The sequence below is a fragment of the Centruroides vittatus genome, unplaced genomic scaffold (genome assembly GCF_030686945.1).
Source record: "Centruroides vittatus isolate TY-2023 unplaced genomic scaffold, ASM3068694v2 contig_1175, whole genome shotgun sequence".
Classification (NCBI taxonomy): Eukaryota; Metazoa; Arthropoda; class Arachnida; order Scorpiones; family Buthidae; genus Centruroides; species Centruroides vittatus.
In genome coordinates, this window is record NW_027120753.1 from 75,059 (window position 1) to 89,841 (window position 14,783).

Genomic DNA, 14,783 nt, shown 5'->3' on the forward strand with positions numbered 1-14,783 from the left:
TATAACGTAATAATCTCAATCTTCACTATCGTTACTTTTGCCCGAGCAACGCCGTGCCTACCTGCTAGTTAATATATATTTAGTACAAAGTCTGCCACTAGAGTTTTTTAAGAAAGCTGTTAATAGTTTTGTTTTCCTTTTGCTTTACATTTTTAAAACAAATAATTTTAAATTAATTTAATTTAATTCAATGCATTCCACTGGAGCAGGATATGTTCTAAATTTCTTGGAAAAGAACATTAAATTTTATGTAACTTGTATTTTAAAATTTATATGGGAAGTCTATACACAACATTTTTATTTAATTAATGGTAAAAAATAAATTTTTATTTAAAATTAACTTTACGTTTCAAATAAGTTTCAGCTATAACTTTCAGATGTTCAAATATAAACATTTTGAACCTATGGCTGAGGCTAAAATTTTCCTGCAGTATTAAATTTAAGTTATTTCTTTACATAGAATATAAGGAATCTTGTCATAGAATTAGAATCAGAAACTTAAATATATTTAAATATTTATGATTTTGTTTTTAGTCTTCATCAGTTGCATTTCACTTTTTGAGATCTTTATTATCTATTCACAATACTGCTTTTCAGTTGAATAAAATCTCAGAATAGAATTGCCGTAAGCAATCATTCAATAAAATAAAAATTCATGTTCATACAATCAGTGTTGTTCTGTTGGTTGAGATGTAAGTCACAACTTTCTGTAATGTTTTTTTTTTTTTTTTCAAACAATCATCTATCAGATATGTCCTAAAAAATACAGTCAAACCTGTTTTTATGCGGGGGATAGGGACCGCATTAAAAAAAACGCATTAAAAAAAAAATCTCACGAAACTTCACGAATGGCTGTAAATAATAGTTTTCGCAACACAATTAAAAAAATAATTTTTTTATGCGGTCAACAGGGACCGCATAAAAAAAGTCTCACATAGAAAATAACTCAAAACCGTACGAAATAGAATTTATTGACAACAGATGTCAGCACTTGACTGCATCGTCTGGTCTATCGTCTGTTTTACATATTTTTGTCCAGGTGGTGTTTTGTTGACTTAAAAAGTAAATTATTTCATTTCTCGCATATTCATGCAATAATATTACTATAATAAGTGCATTTATGCTATAATAAGTTTATTTAGCTATAATAAGTCAACGTGAGACATGACGAATCGCACGAGACTAGTCGCCAACTATACCGCACAAATTAAAAATTCGCATTAAAAAAATCGCACAAATAAAAATCGCACATAAAAAGAGCGCATAAAAACAGGTTTGACTGTATTGAATAGAACAAATGAAAAACATTGCATAAAGTTGTTTTGAAAGTTGTTCTTGCATAAAGTTGTTCATGAACAAAATAAAAATCTTATCAAATTTATTTCCTTTTATAACATTTCCTTTTATTAATACTATACTTTATAATCAGTATTATGCACACTAAATTGACCTATGTTATATCAAATTTTCTGATTCTTCAGCTCATTTGAGATTTGACATGACTATTGTGGAAATGCTGGAATGAATATCTAGACAGATGTATGATGTAAAGGGCTTTTCAAAAAGGTATTGAGTTACAAAATAGCCTGATGATAATGAATTATATTTGCCAGTGGTGCACTCAGGATTTGCTTTTGGGAGAGCCAAGTTGAACAAAAACAATTTTTAATGCAAATTCAATAAAATTTCCACCTTATGTGACTGCTAATTCATAAATAGTATAGAAATAGATGACACCACAGAATATAAATAAAAAAATGAATTTTAATTAGGAAAAGATTTTTGGAAAATTTTCTATTTGTTTTCATTTTTCATTGGAGGGGGCCATGGTGTCTTGGCCCCTCTGGGTGTGCCACTAATACTTGCATTGTATTTTGCTAAAAACTATTTTCAAGGAAACACTAGATGTCTATCATTACAGAGGGTTTTTTCTGTTATCTCATTTTGAAGTATTTTAACAGCCTTAATTGATAAGGCATTATCTGTATCTTAGTGTTCTAATCTTATTCTAAATTCCATATTCTTTTTTAATGATAGGATATAGAAAAACTTCATTTAGTAATTGATGTCTCTTTTATTATTACTATAAGGATAAAGATTTTATATGTTTCATTTTCAGGAAAGAAGTTTTTCAATGTTTCAAAGTGGAATTAATACTATAAGTAGCTTTTAACATATGGACTATAATTATATTATGGATGGACTACTAAACCATATTTGCCATTATAAATGTTCTTAAAAACATTTAAAGCCAAACAAAAGACTTGATCAAATCTGCCATCATTTGGCTTCAAATTAGATTTCCTCATAAGAACTGCTTTTTGGGTGTTTGTATGATATTGTTGTTAAATTATATTTTATTGTTGAGTTATAAGTGCCTTATTTCAAAGTTCTGAACAGAAATTGTTATCTATAAAAAACTAAGGGTTTATAATTATTTTATCACTTTTCCTTCTAGAGTACAGAAATCCTGATTTGGAAACTGGCTTGATTGTCTGCCATGAATGCTTGTTAGCAAAGATTGGAATCAAGCATGTTGTTCTATTGGGATCATTTTTACTGCATACAAATTCAGAAAGTCTTTTTTACCTGGCTTTGTGGGAAATGATGACCTTTTACAGAAGTGGAATCATCTCCCCAATTCACCATAAGACTTTCTTTGGTTAACATTTGTGTGTCCTATCAGTTCCAGTTCACTAGGTCCTAAAATTGAGTATGTCCATTTATACATTCCTGCCTGAAAAGTTGTAATCAGACATAAAAAAATTGATTTATTGGACATCACCAGTTGTACCAGACTCTTGATGTATCTGTTAGTGATAAACTTATTTTGTTAACTTCTGTATTGTCTATTCTTAGCTTTGTGTTTTAAATAATGCTAACTTACCTAGATTTGTATAGAACTTAATATAAATTATGATTAATTTAAAATTTACAAAAGTTAACAGAAGAAAACACAGGGTCTTCATCTTTATCCTTTTTGCACCTCAGGAACAATTTTTTACTTTTACATACTGAGCCTACAATAAAAGGTCCAATTTGCCGTAAGACTGTTTCTTCCTGAGATGTGAAAAGAACATAGAAAGAAAAAAGATGAAGAGACCCTGTAAAACAGGGCCTCATAATTTTTTTTTTCTTCTATGTTTTTTCTATTAACTTGTGAAAAGTTTTTTAAAAATTTTCTTGTAAATTTTAAATATAACATTGTTCTGGCTATTTACTGATTTTATTAATTATACTTTGGTTGACAAACTTCATTTATTTTTTTTCTTTTATTATATACATAATTTATTTACAAAATATTTGATTATATTTATTTATTTCCAAATTACTATTTTTGGCCATGTTATTGTTGGCCACAGAGTCATGGCAATTATTTTAGTATTGGCTCTATCATTATCATTGTCCATGACTATAATTGTAGGGAAGATGATGATTCATCATTGTATAATCACAATCATAGCACATAGCACAAGTATATTTTATTCTTTATTAATAACACTACATAAAAGAGCATTTTGTGAATGAAGAAATTAATTTTTATGATTGTTCTTCTGTTGGCATTTTTTGGAAGTTTTCATTAATAAAAATTGGAGGGTTCAGTTCTAAAGAGGACAAGTTTGTAAAAGAATTTCAGAGATAATGAGATATTTAGGAAATAATGTTTGACAAAATTTCAGAAAATTGCAAAATATTCCAGTTGGATATTGTATATAATTAATTGAATCATCTTTCAATACTAACTTGTCTGTATTCATCTATTTAAAAATTTTAAAGTTTTTTTTTAATTTACAGGATATAAACTGGACTTGATATATTTTGGAAATGAAATAAAACAAAAAAATTTCATTATAAAACATAATATTTTATTGTGAGAACATTTCAGACATCAAATGGAAAAAATAACACTTACTAGATATTAACCTAAGTTATTTTTAAAATATTTATTTGTGTTAAAAAATGTACATAAGAAAAATCTAATAAAATACATATTTATCGTCATGACTGTTAGTTGAACAAATAGAATTATTATTGTTTGACAGTCTAATATCTGTGACTGTTGGAAAATGTTTAAAATAGTTATGATTTATAGTAGAATATATGGTACCAAAATATTTTTTTTTTATTGCAATGATTGGTTGTCTTTTAGGACACAACAAATCTTGACTAAAGCCAAATGATTTCCTGATATGACTAGGCTATATTACCACGACTATTAATAACTAAATGCTAAGTAATTTGCCTAGAGGTAGATGTTAGGTGCTGTCTCTTATTAAATTTAATAATTATAATTAAACTAATATTTATTAATTTAGAATGTTCTGGAAGAAAAGAATTTGCTTGGAATGGTACTCAAACCCACAACCTCCACCTACTGTGCATGTATATATATAAATAGTGAAAACTGCTTAGACGACCACCTGCAGTCAATGGGCACCTGTCAAAATGGGCAAAAATTTTTGGCATGGAATAGTTTATACATAGAGTCTTCGTATAAGTTACCCGTATTAAACGACCACCTGTGTAATGCAACTGCGGACATTGATTTTTGGTCGGAAACAACATACAACAACTGTAATAAGCGACCACTTCCGCGAATATATCTGGTCTAAACTCTTGTTCGAACCCACCTTGGGCACTTCTCCCACCCTTGAAATTAGATGCAGGTGTTAATGAATTAGTCTAGCAACAAAGGAAATTCATTTCAGTTTGTTCGAAATTGTCCAAAAATGAAAGAAATGTAAAGTGCTGTCGTTAGAAGATCATATTAAAGTTATCAAAGAAAGTGAAAATGGTTTATCACAATGGCAATTAGTGGCAAAGTTTAATTAAACTGTGGGAAAACGAAATTTATTTTATTGTAGACCTACAGTATTTTCCTTAGGGGTATAAAATATTGTACATGATACAATTAATTGGCTGATCTCATCATTTGATAAAATTTATTTAATTTAATTTTTTTTTTTTTTGAAGCTCATATACAGTACATGTGCGATAAATAGTTTCTGTATCAACCTACCTTATTTCCCCAATATTTTTAGAAAAATAATATCCAAGTAATTTTCATATGCAAAATATTTAAAAAAAACAATAAACACATTAATGTAAAAATCAGTTTTACAGGCAACTTTCCTTTTTTGATTCCATGATTGTTCAATGACAATCATGGAATCAAAAAAGGAAAGTTGTGATGTAGGAATGTAATGAAATCAATCATTTTTTATTAATTAATAATTTTTCTTATTGTACTTAAGAAAATATTTAAAAAAATGCAGTATTTTTAAAGCTAAAATAAGATTAAACTAACAAAAACCAAAAGTGATGGAGAGATAGGACGCACTTGTATATTGATGACATAATACATGTAACTGAGGAGCGAATGAAAAGCACCAAGTTGAGTTAATTAAATCGGAAAAAAGAAAGTGTGCATTATAATCTAGAAAATGCAAGTATTGCATTAATCTTTAAAATATTGGTATTAAATTTCTTATAAAATCACGATGACTCCTGTAAATTGAGTTATCTGATAGGAATAAAATTTCAATATAGCTCTGTCGTCGAAAAAATTCGCGTATTTTTGCTCACCTCGAGTTTTGCTTAGTAGAAATGGCTAAAAAGTGCACAAAAATGTATGGAAATGCGGTATTACAGCAACACCTGTATTGGATCTGTCTAAAAGACCACTTTTTGAAGGAACCGTGGGTGGTTGCCATAGACAGGTTTTACTGTATATATTGGTAACACTATCACTTTAACCCAGAATGGTATATATATACCATGCTGGGGTAAAGTGATAGCTGGGTGTGCCTTAATAAGAGTTTATGGGTGCTGTGTTGTCTCCAATTGGTGCTGTCAGTAACCAGTATGGTTATATCTAAATTAATAGTTCTGAAAGTGAAAGTCAGACGGAGGTTTGGGTAGCATACCTGGCAGTTCAACTTTATGGTAAGCAGGAGTTTCAGGTTTGACTCCCACTTTCAGGTTGATTCTTTTATTCCAGAACCTTCTAAATTAATTAATTGAATATTATTTTAATTATAATTAAACTTAATAAGAGTTGGTACCTAACACCTACCTCTAGGCCAAATTACTTAGCATTTAATTATTAATAGTAGCAACAATATAGCCCAATCTGATCCAGCTTTAATATAACTATTGGGCTTACTGATGTTTATATTTATATTTAGATCTTGACTAATATTAGTCATCAATTGCACATTATATCTAATTTGTTGCTTTTTAAATATATTTCACTGGCATTGATCTTGTTCATTATGTGTGTTTTTGGATTTTATTATAAATAGATTTTTTTTCTTGTATCGAAGACAACATATATTCAACCAATTCAATTTATAGCCATCTACAGTAACTTTTTTGTTACTTATTGCATCTTTAATGATTTTGTGAATAGGTAGGTATCTCTAGAAATCATCTAACCTGAAATTGAGAATTTTTAGTGTGTGTTTTGCTGTTAATATTATATCTTTTCAATCATTGGGTGTTAAAACCTTAACTTACTTGAGAGTAAAGAGTTCTCACTTCTTCAGTGAATTGATTCAATTATTGATTAGCTGTTGGATATACAATTTATTTACAGTTTGACTTACTTTTAAAAAGAATTTAGAATATTAATTAAGAAATGTTTATATTTTATTTTTTGAGATTTTCTTTTATCTTTGTGATTCCTTTGATTCTTTGAAAGATAAATAAGCTTGTCATTTGATATTTGTTTACAGTTAAACTTAGTACATTTTTTTGTTATTAGTAAAATTGTAAAATTTATATTTTGTATTTTAAAATTTTTTTAAAATGAATTTTTATGCTACCTTAAATAGTAAGTGTATAACTGAGTCAATCAGAAATAAATTTTACTTGCAAAATACAATAAATATAACATGATTTATTTCAAAATACAATGCATCTGAGAAAGATTTTTTATCTTTCTAAGCATTAATAACAAAAATACTAACAGGTGAAATGAAATGCAGTTTGCTGCAAAAGAATGAAGAAATCTAAGAGTTTTTTCTGGTATCAGTTGCCTGAGGTAGACTTTTACATGATCCTGTAATCGGTCCATTCTTCTTTGTGGAGAAGACTGTTAACGGTAATGTTTACCAGGATATTCTCGAGTTTTACGTTATTTCACAATTGGAACATTTGCAGCCAAATGTTTCATTTCAGCAGGATGGTGCTCCACCTCACTGGACATTTTCTTGTACGTGAATTACTTAATAGAGTGTTTCCCCAACAATGGATTGGTCGGACCCATACCTTGGCCTTCACGATCATCCGACATAACTCCACTGGATTTTTTTTTTTGGGTTATGTTAAAGACAGGATTTATCAAACACCTGTTTCTGATATATCTGTTTTAAAAGAAAGGATACAATTAGTAATCCTCACTGTTACATCACAAATGTTAAAAAAACACTTGGAGGGAAATCGAGTACAGACTCGACATTGTTCTTGCTACTAATGGAGCTCACGTACGGCTACATTGAAGGTGCTGTAAAAAAACTCTTAGATTTCTTCATTCTTTTGCAGAAAACTGCATTTCATTTCACCTGTTAGCATTTTTGTTATTAATGTTTAGAATGATAAAGATCTTTCTCAGACACGCCGTATTTTGAATAACAGAATACAAATGCGTGTTCAATTATAAATAAATAAATATTGATATGTTCATAGTAGCTAAAGATATTGAAAGATAGATAAATCATTTAATATCTTTTATGCTTCTATTTTAACATATCATCATGATATTAATAAATATATTTAAATTATATTTATTAATATTATACAAATACTAAGCATTACAATTTTCATAAAATTAATGATTATTATATTAATTATAAATATTTATAAAAAATAATAATAAATTTAATTAATAAATTATTCAAATTTATTTGTTTGCTTAATTTATTGGTTATCAATAAATGTGAAAATTAATTATTTTAATAATTATTTTTAGCTATGATTGATCAGTTCATCATGAAATCTTTCCTGAATAATTTGTGCAATGATTTAAAAAAAAAGATCTTTTCAAAAATGAATTCAAATTAATATAATATGGAAATTAAAATATTTCATTACTTATAAATGCTTTTCCTTTTGTCATTTAAATTTTGATATTGAAAATTACATTGTTTTCTATGGTCAGTTTTGTTAAACTATTTTTATTGATATAATTATCTTTGAATTGATTTTAGATATTACATTTAGATTGATTGATTTAAGATCTGATGATATTGATGATTTAAATTTTTAAATGTTAATTGATGCATTCATATTTGGAATTGAATATAATAATTGTATAGTATAGTGTTTTTATTAATGAAAAATTTCTGATTATTCATTGTTTGATATAAATATTTTTATTTTTAGTGTCTGGTCCTATGTGAGGCCATGATCCAGGGCAGTGGGGAGACTAATCAGGAAAAAGAAACTCAGCAGTCTCAACATGATGAAATTTATGTTAATGATCAGCAGTCAGATCTGAGTCAAATTGAACATTCCTTAACAACAGAACAAATTCTTTCTCATCAAGTTTCAGCATCTCAAATACACTCATTTGATCAACATATTGCTTCATCCCAGCAAAATTTATCAGAAAGAAATTTGAATGAATCATCACTGTCAACTACAAATGTTGAAGGTGCTGTAAGTACAGGAAATGCTATCTATCAACACTACCTCATTCCTAGTGTGTCCTTGGGTGGACAAATTCAAAATATTGCCATTCCATCTGAAGTGGCAAGTAAGATATTTTTTAATATAAAATGAAAACAGTTTAACATTTTATATTAATTTGTTCAATTGATTGTATAAAACTGTTGTTGTGAATTTATCTGTTAACTGAAATTGCAACTATAATTTTCTTGTTTTCTAATTAAGATATTTTGTTTATGAGTATTTTATTTGTTTGAAAATCTTTGCCCTTATATTATCTTTCTTTTATGAGGCAATTTTTATTTATTTATTTGTTATAGGTAGTGTTCTGAAAGAACATTTGCAAACTGCCCCAATGCAGCAAACCCCATTTAAAAACAGTAATAGGCATAAAAACATAATAAAAATAAGATAAAACTTAATCAAGGCAATATAAGAACTTCTAAGAGCAATTTTAAAAAAAATTAAATTCTGATATAATTCAGATTTAACTTCTCCCACTGACACGATTACTCTGTGCCTAAAAGCACATTGAGTATAGATCAAACAAACTTGCAGAGTAAATAAAATGCTATTATTATGTGAATAAAGTAGAGAAGTTTTATATTATTAGGAAGTAAGCACCCATTGACATATTTATTTATAAAACAATAAAGAATTAAAGCTATACATTTGAACAAATGTGGAAATTCTAAATTTACTATGTCTCAACACACACAAAGTGTAGTAAATAACTTTATTTATTAACAAGTATACCTCATGAAGTGTGGCTTGACTTGTTTCTAAATTTGATCAAAAAGTCATGGTTCATATAGGTAGACAATAGTCTACTAATGATTGAAAGTTAGCATAGAAAAGAATAGCTGTAGACTAGTTGATATGCAAACTTGTTTGATGCAAGGTTGAACTAAATTCATATGATTGTTATAGGTTTATCAATTGAATGTGCAGTCCTTTTGACAATTCTCAGATACATAATGTTGGATTTTTCATGTAATGAGATGTTAATGAAAATGAGATTATTATGCCACTTGTTTTCAGCTTCAAACTAGGATTTCAAGTCAGTTTTGTGACAGATTATCACACATATAAGAACATCATGATTATTTTGTTAAGTTATTGAAACTATAATTATATCTATATACAGGGTGGGCCAACAAAAACGAAACAGCAGAGTGTTCGTGTTCGTCCAAGCAAATCGCTCGGACAGGTCGATTTTATTCTCGAGGGGACATCTTATGCAATAAAGTTTTTGCGAATCTGAATATTAACTAAACAAACATTTTTTTCGAAATAAATGTTTGTTTAGTTAATACAAAATAAATGAGTTTTTAAAATTTTTTGTTGTCTGTTGTATTCAGAATCGCAAAAACTTTATTGTAAAAGATGTCTCCTCGAAAATAAAATCGACCTGTCTGAGCGATTTGCTTGGACGAACATGAACACTCTGCTGTTTCGTTTTCGTTGGCCCACCTTGTATAAAGATATTTTTTATATTGCTTATTAATTCATTGCTAATAAAAAAAACACATTAGGTTGTTTCACGAAATGTTTAAGTAACATATTGTGATTTTTTTTTGTAAACAAACTTCTGAACAATAGTTCATAAAAGGTTAAAGGAAATATTCATTGGTTCTTTATAAGTTTATCATGAGTGATATCACAAGCCATAGTTTTATGAGATTGTTGAAGAAAAATAATCACATGACTACAGAAATCTCTTTTGATGTCACATCAAAAGTACCTTGCATTCAATTTGCATTTAGCCTTAAGTACTTGACTTGATGTTATTTTTTTATGATTTTGTCATAAAATACCTTTCCTTATTGCCACTTTCTTCTCAGTGTTGTAATAAATTTGTTAATAGTATTTTCAACTGTAAATTACTATTTAAGGTCTATTACGGATTCCTATTAATTAAAGATTTGTTTATCTAATATCTAAGGCAGTGAAAAAAGGTTACACAAAAAAAATGGCATATAAGTTTAGTGTGTTTCTGTGTTTTTTTACATTCATGGTGTGGCTGGAAAATAACGAGACTGTGATAACCTGCCTGCAACAGTTGCACATGGGCCAGAGTGAGTGGGTAAATGACCTTGAACAAGTTAGAACAAGCACAGTGAGTCAACTTGCTACCACTATTAGATTGCTGTGAGTGCCTATTGCAAGTGGACATGTTATTTGTGCATGTTGGGAAAATGGCCAGCTTGAAAGAGGAGCAGCGCATCAACCCTGAAACTTTTGGTGAAATTCCAGTTTCAGTCTCATTATTTTATAGCTACACCTCATACATTATTTGTTTAAAATAGATATAAACTGTTATATGTTTAAATTATTGTTAATTATTTTAACATAAAAAATAAATTTAAAAGCAAATATGCTTTTACATTTATTTTTTATGCAGATAATACAGTTGAAGTAAGCAGAAAACTTTAGAGTATTTAAGATAGGACTTGCAAGATACCGTTACTGGTGCAAAGAGAAGAAATGTAAAACTGTTGCATTTGATGTAAATACTCTCATTAAATAAAAATTATTTAACCACTGGAAAGTAGTTAGATGAATTTCATAGTATTCTTTTAATTTTTTTAATGGAATAGCAGGAATGACTGAATTAAATACTTGTTGTATATCTAAATGTAAAACACAACAGGATTTTTTTATTCTCAAAATGATTTAAAATTTTGTTTTGAGTAGATATAAGATTAGTAATGGTTTATCTATGTTTAAACATACAGTGCTGATTAGGAGTTAATTACAATGTGACCAGAAAATACAAATAATACTTAACTTCAAAGTATTTAAACCTATCTTGCATTAAGAATGTTAGATGATAATAATTCAGTGTTTTTTTTGGTATAGCAGTTAAAATCATATCACTGTAAAGGCATGTGATTTTGATTTAAGGTTTCAGAAATTGAAAAGATTGTGGAAAAAATAGAAGATCAATTTTTAAATATAATGCTTGGAATACTCTAGAGTTTTTGCTAAACTTTTGACTTCTTGTATATCTTATTTAATTGCTAAGAAAGAGATATGCAAAGATGAAACTGAATCACTGGAAAACTAATAGAAGATAAAATGTGATGAAACATTAAAATACCTAGTCTTTAAATAGCTATAAATTTAATGTACAGAAAACCATCTTTGTCTAGAAATATCCAATTTTCTACAGTTTAGAAATTCATTTGAGAGTATTTGATATAGAAAATTGAACTTTTGTAAAATAAGTGAATTCATAAGGAAACTAATCTAATGAGCAAAGATAATTGCAGTTACTCTCCAACTAACTGAATATCAAATTTGAATCCTAACTTAAGTTGGATTGAGTGCTCCTCAGATTCTGAGTTCTTCTGATAACTCAACAAGAGCGAAACATGGGACATTGGTTGAGATGTGTCTGGGTTCTATGCTATTGATAGCTGTTATGCTTTAACTGATCACAATTTAATTAACGTTATCTTTTTGTCACGTGACTGCAATCCCCACCGTTTTTCAAGCAAAACACATGTTTTTAGTATTATGTAACCAAGTTGTTTTTGTGTTAAAATGTCATCAAAAAACAGACAACACAGCCAGCGAATTACAATTTGTCAGTTTGAGATATTAGTTAAAACACTTCAACTTTAGCCAGGGCTGGATTTAGGTATTTCAAGGCCCTTGAAACTCTGTGTGAGGTCCCTAACCATCCCTTTACAAAGTCAATTGTATAAAAAAGAGAATTAATATAAACACATTAATTCTAATAATAAATGTTTTTTATTAAAAAGTATTTGCAATATATTATAAAATAAGGTACAGTTTAAAAAGGAAAACACTAAAAATGTTGTTTTTGTCATTTTTTGATGGCTAAACAGCTACTGAAAGCTTAGAAAAGCTATTGGTTATTAATATAATTCAATACTACACAAAATAGAAAGTAAAGTATAATTTGTTATTTTGTAAAAAAAAATTATTACAAATTTTGACTTCAAGTTTCTTTTTTGTTGAAAATTTGAGCTCCCTTGAAACTTGAAGCCCTAAGCTACAGCTTACATAGCTTACTTGTAAATCTGGCCCTGGCTCTAGCTTCTCTTGTAATTTATTGCATAAATGTAATAGTAATGGCTTTGGATGACGACAAAGATCATTAAAGCATGTATCGTTCAGCCGAGAAGCATTATCTTGAAGATGAAAAACTGAGATTCATGACGTCCAATGCTAATTTTCTCTATCTCCAATTGCTCGTGAAGTAATATTATTCTTACATCTAAAGTCACCATGTTTTTTTTTTTTTTACTTCTGTTATGTTCCTAATGGCACCTTGAGAATAATTGATAGGAAAGCTTAGTTATCGCACGTGTCTGTTGTATGTGAAAATTGCCAAATTAAATGCCAATTACATGGTTCTGATAGAAACTGATTTTTATCGTATTTGTTAGCTTAACGATACAGCTCAGAATAGGTCCCCATTGTGATATCACTGAATATTAGTTAAATTGAGATCTCCAAGTATAATTAGTTTAAGTTTACATTATATTTTCTATAATTCACCAAGAATCAATGTAATTGTTTAAATATTGTTTTTTCTGGATTGGTGAGGAGCATAAATTGCAATAATTGAAAAGAGAACCTTAGGTATTTCAATGACTGATATTGTCTTGAAATTCAAAGATTTCAGTAATTGATAGAGTATTTCTGTAAATAATCATATCTCCACCTCATCTATCCTGACAATGAAGTAGAAAGGAATTAGTCATAACATTCAATACAATTTATGATGTGAACTGTCAATTTGGAGATCCAGCTTTCAATAAATGTAAGATCATACATATTATTTAAGTAGAATGGTAGGCATACTGTTTTATTATTTAATAAACAAATGTTTTGTAAAAACATATTTAATTAACATAATTCACACAGCATAAGTTTCATGTTATATATTTAACATGAAACTTATGCTGTGTATTATGCTTATCCTGAGTATTTTTTTTTATTCAGTAATAAGTAAATGTATCAGAATTTAAAGCGTACTTTGCAAATGTGTTTTTATTGATGATGTAATAGTTTTCCTTTTTAATTGGTGGTTGAGATGAGTTTTGCATATATTAAATTGCCATTTAAATGTAATTTATTTGTGAAAGAATTAATTTTGAATATATAATCAAATAATTTTACTAACACTATTTCAACTTCTAACTACATGACTTATTATATAAAATTTCACTAACCTCAAAAATTAGTTCTGCTGTTGTCAAAATTATCACCTTTCTAACATTTTGGACCTCTCCTAAGATCTTCATCTTGTTGAATCTTCAAACAGGAAAATTTACTTATGAAGCAAATACATTTTGAAATCTTCTATCATACACACATTCCATTATTTGAATTTCCTGATGATCTTTGGAGAGGTCCAAAATGTTAGAAAGGTGATAATTTTCACAACAGCTGAACTAATTTTTAGGTTAGTGGGATTTTATATAAAAATTCTTTTATTTTATTGATTATAATTAATTACTTATTCATATAGTACGTTGTAAAGAGTTTTTATTCCATATACAGTATAAAATATTTGAAATAAGAATATATGTCATTTGTGTATTTATTGCTAATATTATCATTTGTAAAAGCAACAACTTGATAATTACATTTAAGAAATGCTGAAATACACTGTAGCTTTTTCTTATTTCAAAGAGTTAGATGATTGAAAATAGAATAGTAGTAATGTTATTCATAGTTTGTATAAAAACCTGTTTGAAAAAAGTTGTTTACTTTCAAGTGCATAATAACTGTGTCAAGATAAGATTGTTAACAATCTAATCTTGACTTATTTATATGACATACTTAAGATGCCATATGTTAGCGCTTATTATATTGTTATTTCCATAACAAGAAGGATAGATAGGTATATCAGAAGAACTAAAACTTTGAGATTCAAAAAAATTGATAAAAATATTAAATAAATTTTATACTGATATTACATACTTCTCTTGCAAATATTAATAATTTATGTATATAGTTTAATACAGCAAAATTTTTTTTATCAGTTATTAAGAGTTTATTAAATGTTTTATTTTAATTTGTAAATATATACTATTGCACAATTTGATTTCATGAAATCAATATAGAGATTT

The 14,783-nt window shown here is 27.9% G+C and overlaps 1 protein-coding gene across 2 annotated transcripts in view; it reads left to right on the forward strand.

The window, feature by feature from the left end:
- The window catches only part of dom (domino), a 179,706-nt gene that overhangs the window by 18,206 nt on the left and 146,717 nt on the right, over positions 1–14,783 (forward strand). For both annotated transcript variants that reach the window (XM_067279421.1, XM_067279424.1), the window contains exon 2: positions 8,386–8,758. In XM_067279421.1, the coding sequence (XP_067135522.1) occupies positions 8,407–8,758 (352 nt within the window). In that variant the 5' untranslated portion in view covers positions 8,386–8,406. The remainder of the gene's footprint in view (positions 1–8,385; positions 8,759–14,783) is intronic.